The sequence below is a fragment of the Heloderma suspectum genome, chromosome 1, assembly GCF_057233095.1.
Source record: "Heloderma suspectum isolate Gila_16-S chromosome 1, 16-S_ref, whole genome shotgun sequence".
NCBI lineage: Eukaryota > Metazoa > Chordata > Lepidosauria > Squamata > Helodermatidae > Heloderma > Heloderma suspectum.
Window position 1 is genome coordinate 188,755,868 of NC_139458.1, and position 11,846 is coordinate 188,767,713.

Consider the following 11,846-nt stretch of genomic DNA (forward strand, 5'->3'; position numbering starts at 1 on the left):
GCATTCCTATGGTCCCTGGGACAATGTCCCCGGGAACACTGAATTGTTCGGAGTCCTCCTCCTGAGGCCGTAGATGCTGCTATGACCTTGGGAGGGAAACTCTGCAATCTGCAACCGCTGTTTCATTCAACTTTGTTACAGCATCATAACACTGAAGTAAATGGCAAATCTTTTATTGTTACATAACTCAATTTCTCTTTCATCTTAACGCACCAGTCTTAAAATTAAGTGCTGTCTCTTCTTCCCAGTACCATTTCCATAGCTTCAGTTATGCTGCTTCCTGTGTCTAAAATAGGCCTCTATTCTGTTTATCCATTTCCCTTCTTCTCCTCAAGACTCTCTTCTTCAGCAAAGCTTTTCCTTATCTACCCTAAACATCACCTTCTGTGTAGTTTTCTACTGGTACCCAACTGTCTCCTACACTCTTTCCCTAGTATTCAACCCTTGGCCATTCCTGTATATTATAGACTTCAAAAACTCTAGAGAGAGGCAGTGTCACCAATTTTGCAAAACATTCAGCTCACTGCTGGCACTAAATATTGAGAGAGAACAAGAGTGTCCATTCATAAACCATAACTGACAAAGGTAATTATGAACTATTTTATTAAACAGAAAAAAGATGCTGACCATCTGATGACAATATTCTTAACCTTCTTCCTCTCTACACTTTTCTCTCAAAATTTAGTACTGTCTGTTCTGTATGGATCAGCCACAAATAAGTTAAAAGATGCCAGCTGCAGCATTTTTTTATTGCTCAACATTTATATTTGCCTTATTTCTTCACATTTAAAAAAAATCCAAGGTAGCAGATATTCTTTTCTTTATATCTATAAATGAAATACAGGCTATAAACGAAATACAGGCTTCTGTTCTTTTATGCATATTTCCAATCAAATATAACTACTCCTTTCCCAGAGAATTTGCATTCAAACCCACTTTATACACACACACACACACACACACTTGACTTTTATTTCTAAAGATCAACTTTTGTATCTTGAAGGTTAAAATATTTGAGGTAAAATGTCCAATTTAATTATAAAACTATTTTTATTTAATTCATAAAAGTAATTTAATTTCTGATCATGTACCTATAAAACTATTCACTTATTAAGCTAGTTTCGTAATCTGTATCTTTTACTTTAAAATAGCATCTGAGATTGTTCAAATTGAAACAATGGCAGGTCAGGATCTATTTCTTTCCTAAGTTTTTTAATTTAAGTAAAACATTAACAAAGGAAATTCTTCTTTCACATCATCAATATTTCATGGTGTGCATACTGCAGCACAACTCTTCTCTGATTTATTCAAGAGGGCCTACCACCTTTAGGATGACTAAGCAAAGCTTAATCCCTTTAATCACCTACCCAACATTTGGCAACCCAACAATGCCAATTTTCAGGGATGTCCCAAATCGTCCAATGATCGGATGTGGTTTAATTCCATCACCTCCCTTTTTGGGGGGCATCTAAAATGAAAAACAGACATCACAAAGTAGTTTAAATCCCAAACTCCCTCACTTACCTCTTCGGATTCCAAAGCCAACACGCATTCTGATACATAATAATCCAAAATATGTCAAATACCTTTTTGGGCACCATGCCAGCTACGCATAACAACAACAACACAGGGAGGAGGCCCTTGGGATGCTCAAGAGACAGCAACAGGGGCAGCAGCCAGGCACACGACTGTGCATGGCACCCTTCAAATCCAGACCCGAGGTAGCTGGATTTGACTGCTGCAGCTTCTGCAAAGCCCCTGGAAATGCGGAGCTAAAAATAACAAGCTCAGGGCTCAAGATGGGATTGAAATTCGGCACCCGCGCCCAGCGCCACCGCCGACTGTTTCACTTCCGAGCCTGACGCTTTCGGCTCTTCAGCGGCAGCCGCGATGGCTTCCCAGTCAGTCAAACAGGCTGGCGGGAGGGCTCTGCGGCGCAGGACCCGAGCTCCTCCACCGGGGCATGGCGAGAAAGACGTCGTCCGAGGGAGGAGAAGAGGCTGCACCCCAAGCCTAGAAAACACCAGCTGCGTCCCTACCTCGCGCCTGCGTACACACACAAGGGCGGGCTACCTGCCTGCTACCCAACCGCTTGCAAATCTCCGCCGACCAGCCCAGCTCTCCCTTCGACCAGCGAGCACGCTGCTTCTAGCAGCCCCAGGCGCCCAGCCCGCTGGGGCCCAACGGCATCCCCTCCGACCAGCCTCCGGCACCGGCGAAGAACACGCGAGCGCTCCCCGGGCGCGCTCCCCCACACGTGGACACGCGCCGCAAACCCTTCGGGCACGCCACAGCACCCACCCACGCGCGGCCCAAGCGGCTCGGCCGCCCACCGCCCTCACCCCGGCCGAGGCAGCGAACTGCGTGGGCCTGGATTCTGGCCGCGGTTTCCCTGGAGGCAGGTGGGCGAACAGCCTCAGCCTCAGCTCGTCCCTCCTCCCCGCCTCCGACAGCAGGCCTCTCTGCCGGGGCGCCTGCTCCCCGCCCTCCCGCGGGGGAGCTGGTGCCGCTGGCTGCCTCGCCCCGACCCACCCGCCCGGCACGGCCGAAGGGAGGCGCCGCCCGCCGCCGGGGAAAGGTGGAAGGCGGTGAGGGGCCGCCTCACACCCCGGGCCGCCGCCGCCGCCACGCACGCGAGGGCACGCGGCGCGGGAGGGGCCCGGCGCTGCTCTGCCCCTTCTCCCGCCGCCGCCGCCTTCCCGCCTCACAGACGGAGAGGGCGGCTTCACCTTGCTGGCGGAGAGGCTGCGGCGCCGCGCCCGGCACACCGCCGAGACGCCGCGGGAGGCAGGACGCGGAACCCCTCGCGCGCGGCCACGCTCCCGCTCCCACCCCAGCAGGCGAGCCGGCGGAACAGGCGGGACGCGCTTCCCCGTTGGGCGGGGACTGGCGGAGGGGAAAGGTCATCGCGGCGGACGGGGGGAGGCGGCCGCGGATGCCCGCTTTGACGGGGCGCGGCCGGGAAAACTGCCCCGTGCGGACGCCCCGCTTCCGCCCCCGAATGGGTTCTCCGAGTGCGCAACCTGGGGGGGGGGAGGGGAGGGGAGGGGCTCTTCTCGGCCTGCGGCGCCATCCCCGTGCGTGTTTTCTGAAGAGTCGGTCGGAGGCAGGAAGGAGACAAGCCGCGGGAGAAGTTCCCGGGCTATTTAGGCGGTGGCCTTGGCCGGTTCGTTTCTGTTTGAAGTGCGGGGCTCAGGGCTGCCTAGAAACCGTGCCTGGAAGCGGCGCAGCCCGATCCTATGCTATGTGTTTACTCAGAGAAGGGAGGGGCGGGAATTGTAAGCTGCCTCGGGCGCCGTATGTTGGAAAGGCGGCATGTTAACGTCTTTAAACGTGTCAAAGCGGAGGAAAATTGAACCACGGATCCTGGCAGACGGAAGGCTATATGAATTGTGCATTCTTGTGCATGGTTACTTGGAAGTTACTTCCACTCTGTACAATGGGGCATTGTTGTTCAGTCGTGTCCGACTCTTCGTGACCCCATGGGCCACAGCACGCCAGGCCTTCCTGTCCTCCGCTCTCTCCCGGAGCGTGCTCAAGTCCATATTCATTGCATCGGTGATGCTATCTCACCATCTCATCCTCTGCCGTCCCCTTCTCCTTTTGCCTTCAGTCTTTCCCAGCATCAGGGTCTTTTCCAGTGACTTTTCTCTTCGCATTAGGTGGCCAAAGAAATGCGCATAAGGTTGCAGCCTAAGCTACCTGCCAACCAGATCCTATGTTATTTATTTATTGCATTTATAGAATGCATAATTCTATAAATGCATAGAATTTATAGATATAAATGCATAGATAAATAAATCTATAAATGCATAGAATGCATAATTCTTGCCTTTTTCCTCTTGCAAGGGACCCGAGGCAGCTTACATTATCCTCCTCTCCGTTTTAGCCTCACAACAACCACCCTGTGAGGTAGGTTGGGCTGAGAGTCTGTGACTGACCCAAAGTCACGCAGTGAGCTTCCATGGCCGAGTGGGGACTGATCTCCCAGCCCAACACTCTTGCCACTACACCACCCTGGCTCTTTAATATAAGTAATAACAGTGACAGATGCAAAGGAGCCATTGTATTCCTTGGGCATTTCCTGATGGAGGAGACACCAATTCCTTCCCATTAAGGATTTCTTTTTTGCCACATTGCCTAAGTATCTTTAGTCTTAGTAGGCTTCATTGGGCCTTTTGTCAACTGTGTGATTTGGGGATTCTGACCTTAAGTGACATATACAGACCTTGAAAGAGAAAGGGGAAGATATACCCAACTGAATGCAGAGTTCCAGAGAATAGCAAGGAGAGACAAGAAGGCCTTCTTAAATGAACAATGCAAAGAAATCGAGGAAAACAACAGAATGGGAAAGACTAGAGATCTCTTCAAGAAAATTGGAGATCTCAAGGGAACGTTTTGTGCAAAGACGGGCATGATAAAGGACAAAGAAGGCAGGGACCTAACAGAAGCAGATGAGATTAAGAAGAGGTGGCAAGAATACACAGAAGAACTATACAGGAAAGATCTGAATGTCCCTGATAGCCATGATAGTGCGGTCACTGAACTTGAGCCGGACATCCTCGAGAGTGAAGTCAAGTGGGCCTTAGGAAGCATTACTAACAACAAAGCTAGCGGAGATGACAGTATTCCAGCCGAGCTATTTAAAATCCTAAAAGATGATGCTGTTAAAGTGCTGCATTCAATATGCCAACAAATCTGGAACACTCAACAATGGCCGCAAGACTGGAAAAGGTCAGTTTACATTCCAATTCCAAAGAAGGGCAACGCCAAAGAGTGTTCAAACTACCGCACCATTGCGCTCATTTCACATGCCAGCAAGGTGATGCTCAAAATCCTGCAAGCTAGGCTTCAGCAGTATGCGAACCGAGAACTACCGGAAGTACAAGCTGGGTTTCGAAGAGGCAGAGGAACTAGAGATCAAATCGCCAACATTCGCTGCATCATGGAGAAAGCAAGAGAATTCCAGAAAAACGTCTATTTCTGCTTCATTGACTACGCTAAAGCCTTTGATTGTGTGGATCACAACAAACTGTGGCAAATTCTGAAAGTGATGGGAGTACCAGACCACCTTACCTGTCTCCTGAGAAACCTGTACGAGGGTCAAGAAGCAACAGTCAGAACCAGACATGGAACAACCGATTGGTTCAAAATTGGGAAAGGAGTACGACAAGGCTGCATATTGTCACCCTGCTTATTTAACTTATATGCAGAGTACATCATGAGAAATGCTGGGTTGGATGAATCAGAGGTCGGAATTAAGATTGCCGGGAGAATTATCAACAACCTCCGATATGCAGACGATACCACCCTAATGGCAGAAAGCGAAGAGGATCTCAAGAGCCTCTTGTTGAGGGTGAAAGAGGAGAGTGCAAAAGCTGGTTTGAAACTCAACATTAAAAAAACTAAGATCATGGCATCTGGCCCCATCACTTCCTGGCATATAGAAGGGGAAGAAATGGAAGCAGTGACAGATTTTACTTTCTTGGGCTCCAAGATCACCGCAGACGGTGACTGTAGCCATGAAATTAAAAGACGCTTGCTCCTTGGGAGGAAAGCTATGGCCAACCTAGACAGCATAGTAAGAAGCAGAGACATCACCTTGCCGACAAAGGTCCGTCTAATCAAAGCTATGGTTTTCCCAGTAGTAATGTATGGCTGTGAGAGCTGGACTATAAGGAAGGCTGAGCGCCGAAGAATTGATGCTTTCGAACTGTGGTGCTGGAGAAGACTCTTACGAGTCCCCTGGACTGCAAGGAGGTCAAATCAGTCCATCCTAAAGGAAATCAACCCTGAGTGCTCATTGGAAGGACAGATAATGAAGCTGAAGCTCCAATATTTTGGCCACCTAATGCGAAGAGAAAACTCCCTGGAAAAGACCCTGATGCTGGGAAAGACTGAAGGCAAAAGGAGAAGGGGACGGCAGAGGATGAGATGGCTAGATAGCATCACGGATGCAATGAATATGAACTTGAGCACACTCCGGGAGAGAGCGCAGGACAGGAAGGCCTGGCGTGCTATGGTCCATGGGGTCACGAAGAGTCGGACACGACTGAACGACTGAACAACAACAACAACAACAGACCTTGCCTTTCTGTTACTAGGGTTTTATGTATCTCTGGCAGGTTCTTCCACACACATCTCTTGAAGCCATGGAAATTTAAAAAGGGGGGGGGAGACTGTTCATAAATACATCTTGCGGTACATAAAGATCTAGCCTAATTACAGCCGATGGAGTCAACACAACTTCAATACAAGGCCTTATTTAAAAATGAAGCGGCATGAAATTCTGAATATTTCACCAGCTGAACTTACTAGAAAGCAGCCTGAAGTTGCAACACTGCTAAATTTGAGACAGACAAGGCAGCCATCTTGTCTCTTGCCCACAGTTTGGGCCAAAGCTCAGTAGTAGACCTCTGATGCAACAGGTTCAGCCTTTGACAATTCCAGTTAAAAGGGATCTAAGCAGAGTTTAAAAAAAAAAAAAACCACCGAAGAGTTGCTGCCAATTGGAGAAGACAGTAAGGGGCTAGATGCACCATTTATCTGATTCAATATAAGGCAGGTATTTTATACCCAATTTATTTGACAAGTTTCTTTCCCAGCCTTCCTCCAAATTCCTCAAGCAACAGTAATGGGGAGTATTTCATTTTTACCCCCCACCAAACCTGTAAGGTAGTGACTTGCCCAAAGCCACCTGGTGAGCTCTGAATCAGTAATTCTCATTTAGCCATCACACCACACTGGCTCTAATGTATCTCATTAGTAATACATTTCTCAGGTGACCTTAATTTTTCAAGAGCTGTTTATTTGATTTTCATAACAGGGCTCTGCAACATCACTTCATAGAATGGAGAAGCTGGGCAATACAACCCAATTCAAGATTTAGGCCCCAGCTCCCTACTGTGCATCCAGAAGTGTCTGCACTACATCATCCAGCTCACACAAGCACACTGCTAATCCCTGCTACCAAGAACTGCATCAGAGGCAAAACACAGATTGCTTTCCCCATATGTACAATAATCCGTTCTAAAAATAACAAACCCAAGTGCTAGCAATTTGACACAGAAATGACAGCTGAAACACCAAAGATCCCACTTCATTGTCACTTTCTAGGCACCATCAGCAATTTAAAACATTCTACACAAATGGAAAGAAAACAGGTTACTGGGTAATTTGGATGACAAGACTTTCTTAAATTACATCCCATTTATTTTCTTTGATAACTAATTAGATTTAAGCCAGGGGTGTCAAACATAAGCCTCTGGGATTTATCTGGCCTTTGGGGTTCCTGGGATGGCCCATGAGACCCCTGCTGCACTCCACCCAATGCCATAATTTTCAGGGCCAGAAAGCCAATGTTCTTTAGCAAAGATATGTACCAGGAGGAACTGCTACTGTGTGCTACAACATCAGCCTCTTTCCTGTTAAATTTGCAGTGTGGAGTGACAGATACTGATAAGAGTGTAGTATAGTGTAGTGTGAGTTTCTAATCTTCAGCTAAACTTAAGTCTGCTCACACCAGAATCCCTTCTTTAACCCCTCCCCCCCCACACACTTTTCATTGTATTTATTGTATTTATTAATTTATTAAATTTCTTAATCACCCATCTGGCTGGTCATCCGGTACAATTTAAAACAGTAAAATTATACATTAAAACATTGTTTGAAAATACCCTAACCCATCCCAAATGCCTGCATGAACAACCAAGTTTTCAATACGTGGCAGAAGCTCATTAAAGAGGGGGCATGGTGGAGTTCCCTAGGGAGGGAGTTCCACAGAGTGGGGGCCACCACAGAGAAGGTCCTCTCCCTCATCCTCACCAGCCTAGCTGTCCTGGCTGATGGGACAGAGAGAAGGCCATCTGAGGCTGATCTTGTTGAGCGGCCTGTCTGGTGTTGCTGGAGGCGTTCCTTGAGATAGGCTGGGCTGGAACCGTAGAGGGTTTTAAAGGTCAAAACCAACACCTTGAGTTTGGCCCGGAAAACAACTGGTAACCAGTGCAAGTCCTTCAGCATCGGAGTGATGTGATCACGCCGGCGGCTACCTTTAATCAGGCGAGCCGCTGCATTCTGCACCAGCTGCCGCTTCTGAACCGTATTCAAGGGTAACCTCATGTAGAGCGCATTACAGTAGTCTAGACAAGAGACCAGGGCATGTACTACTGATGGGAGCAGATGGTCAGGAAGATAGGGGCGCAGCCGCCATTATCAGATGGAGTTGGTACAATGCTGTCTGGGTCACAGCTGGCACCTGAGCCTCCATGGACAGCTGAGAGTCTAAAATTACCCCCAGGCTGCAGACCTGGTCTTTCAAGGGTAGCTGTACCCCATTCAGCACCAGGTCAACATCCCCCAACCTCCTCTTGACTCCCACCAAAAGTACCTCGGTCTTGTCAGGGTTCAGCTTCAGCTTATTCCTCCTCATCCAGTCATTCACCATCTCCAGACATTTAGACAGGGATTCCACAGCCATCCCTGGTGAAGATTTGAACGAGAGGTAGACCTGTGTGTCTTCCACATATTCATGACACCGCACCCCAAACCTCCTGATGATAGCCCCCAGCAACTTCACATAGATGTTAAATAGCATCGGGGAGAGGATGGAACCCTGTGGCACCCCACAAGTGAGTGGCCACAGGTCCGACACTTCCTCTCCCAGTGCTACCCTCTAGTACCTGCCGGAGAGGAAGGAGCAGAACCACCGTAATATGATGTCTCCAATGCCCAGCCTCTCCAGGCAGTCCAGGAGGATACCATGGTCAATGGTATCAAAAGCCGCTGAGAGGTCGAGGAGAACAAGGAAGGCGCATTCATCCCTATCCAAAGCCCTCCTCATATCATCCACCAAAGTGACCAAGGCCATTTCTGTCCCATGCCCAGGTCTGAAGCCTAATTGAAATGGATCTAGATAATCAGCTTCTTCCAAGTGTGCCTTCAACTGCATTGCCACCACCTGCTCAATGATCTTGCCCAAACATGGCAGATTCGAGACTGGGCGAAAGTTGTTTAAAACTTGGGGATCCAAGGAGAGCTTCTTTAAGAGCGGTCTTATCACTGCCTGCTTGAGGGCTGATGGCATCACTCCCTCCTCAAGGGAGGCATTCACCACTGCCCTGATCCCCTCATCCAGTCTCTCCAGCTCATAATGAGCCAAGATGGGCAAGGATCAAGTAAGCAGGTGGTTGGCCTTACAGATGAAAGCACCTTGTCCACTTCATCAGAAGGAAGAAGCTGGAACTGATCCCACAAACCTGGTTTGCCACAGGTTGCTAACTGTATCCACAGTGCACGGAATAACACTCCTAATCCGATCAATTTTATCCACAAAGTGCCTTGCCAAGGCCTCACAGGAGGCCGTAGAATGCTTTAGCAGTTCCGGAGCAACTGGATCGACCAGGCTTCAGACCACTTGGAACAGCCTCCTGGGACTGTTTTAGTCTGTGTTCGTGTATTGATCTCACACTCCCTTTAAAACCCTTTTGGATTTTTTTCAGTTCATAGTGGTGACCATGTTGGGACATTTGCTTAATGGCTTGGGATATCTTCTTGTATGCATTGCTTTAGTGTTATTGTTGTTTGAAGCTATTAGTACAGTGACAAGAAGCCAAACGGATTTTGTAACCAGCTGTTACAGAGACTGGCACCTTGCAATACCATGAAGAAACAGGATGCTGGACCCTAGGGGCCTTTGGTCCAGGGTCACAGAGATATAACCTTAGGCTCGAGGCAAAACATAGCCTTTGGCCCTTCTCCTGCGCGCGCGCACGCACACACACACACACACACACCATGCTGTTAGTAAATAACGTATTGCTGTGTGTGTGTTAGGGTCTCCTCCTCTATCCCACTCAGGGCTGTTGTTAGTCTCAACTTACAGTCCTCAGCCAATGAAGCACTGCAGGGAATTTCTAGAATAGGTTTCCTATTTGACTGTAAGACACTACCCTAAAGGTCAAAAGTTGGATGGGTACAGTCTTGTCTGTTCACTAGCCTTAAGCAATGGGGGGGGCTCTTAAGCATGGGGGGGTTCAACCTTGTGGGACCCCAGGGGAGTCCCCCCCCCTACTGCTTTGGTCTGATCCAGTAGGGCTTCCCTTACACATGATTACTCAGAAGTACTGTAAGTCCCACTGAGCTCAGTTGGACTTACTCCCAAGTCAGTGTTGCAGAGGATTACAGTGTAAAACTTGTGATGGAAATTATAAAATAATTAGCACAAATGAAAAACAAAACAAATACCTCTTAGGAGTCACTTCAAAGTCACCACTGGAGTCACTTCTTCTAACGTCCTTAGTAACTGCCATATAATCCACAGGCAATTCACAAATAATCCCAAGAAAACAGTTTGCCCCCGAAATGAATCTGAGCAAATTCCAGATAGGCCAATGCAGCAGGGTCTTGCCATACTCAAAAAATCCAGTTACAAGCTAAATGCTAGTTCTATGAATTGTGAGGAATTAGTTTGCTTTCCTCCAAAGTGTCCTGTTTTTTGCTTGGCATATTGATCCAGACAGTCTCAGCCAACTGCTAGCCAGCCACTTCTTCAACCTCTAGTCAATTCAAAACCCAACTGCCCTTAGAATGGAACATATGCAGATAAGCCTGCCACTGAGCAATGGGTTCAAATCTACTCTCATTAGCTTACATGTGGACTAAACATAGGCCATGATCAAGCTCAGCCTTCCCCAACTTGGTGCCCTCCAGATTATTTTGGAACTCCCGTCAGCCCTAGCCAGCATGGCCAATGCTGGGAGCTGTAATCCAAAATAACTGGAAGGCACTGGGTTGGGGAAGGCTGTTCTTGTATGTACATCAGCATGTACTCCACTTTCAGGGCTGGCTGAAGACATTTTGCTGCCAGAGGCAGAGGACAAGATACCACCACTACCACCACCATCAGGCCAGCCGTCCCATGGCAGGGTGAAGCATTTGCCACAGCAAGAAAGCAGCTGGTGGGGCTCTCCAAAGCAGCCACCCCCTGGAGAGCCTTGTAACCAGAAGAAGCAGCTGGCACGGCTCTTCAGAAAACTGGCCAGGCCAAAAAGCCTGACTCTGGTGGTCCTTTCGCAGAGCCAGGCATTGTGGGAGGTGTGTCTGTACAAGCAATCTCCTGTACAGAGCTCCCATACCTGACTGAGGAAGGACTCCCTGAGAGCCAGACATTTTGGCCTGGCCAGCAGTCTGAAGAGCTGTGCTGGCTGCTTCCTCCAGCCATGCGGCTCCTAGCAGTAAGGTAAGGGGGGGTGATGCAGGAATGGGTAGGGGGTACAATACAGAAATGGGTGGGGGTGCAATGTGGGGGCAGGAAGTGTGATGTAAAAGAAAGGAGGTGTGACACAGTAAAGGGTGTGAGGGGTGTGACACAGCGGCAGGAAGGGGGCCTGGCAGCATGTCGCTCTCTTTTGCCTCAGGCAGCAGGAGAGCTTGTGCTGGGGCCGCCCGACATTCCAGGTGCCACGCAATTTTCAGGCCCAATTTTAAGTGCTGATATTAACCTACAAAGCCTGAAACAGCTTGGGGCTAGGTTGGCTGAAGGATTGCCTCCTTCCTTAAATGCCTGCCTGGACCCTAAGATCATCCTTAGAGACACTTCTCCGGGTACCCCCACCGAATGAGGTGAGGCAGGAGGCTACTAAGGAGAGAGCCTTTTTAGTGGTAGCGCCCTGGTTGTGGAATGCCCTCCCCAGAGAAGCTACCTGACACCTGCATTTTTTGGCGCCAGGTGAACCCCTTTTATTTTCCCAGGCTTTTTAGTCCTTCAAGTTTAAAGAAGAGTGGGTTAGTGCATTTTTAGATCCGAGGCTGACTTTTATCTTGGTTGCTATTTTGGTTTTATTCTGTTT

At 48.7% G+C, this 11,846-nt stretch overlaps 1 protein-coding gene across 3 annotated transcripts in view; it reads right to left on the minus strand.

Annotated features, from left to right (window-relative positions):
* OLA1 (Obg like ATPase 1) overlaps positions 1–2,835 on the minus strand; it is a 137,076-nt gene extending 134,241 nt beyond the window's left edge. Inside the window, exons 1-2 of one of the 3 annotated variants that reach the window (XM_084813133.1) lie at positions 2,730–2,835; positions 1,368–1,468 (exon numbers count right to left, since the gene is read on the minus strand). In XM_084813133.1, the coding sequence (XP_084669259.1) occupies positions 1,368–1,468 (101 nt within the window). In that variant the 5' untranslated portion in view covers positions 2,730–2,835. Of the gene's footprint in view, positions 1–1,367; positions 1,469–1,586; positions 2,038–2,342 lie in introns of those variants that run through there. The other 2 variants (XM_084813142.1, XM_084813124.1) reach the window with 2 other exon arrangements.
* Between the last annotated feature and the right edge of the window lie 9,011 nt (positions 2,836–11,846).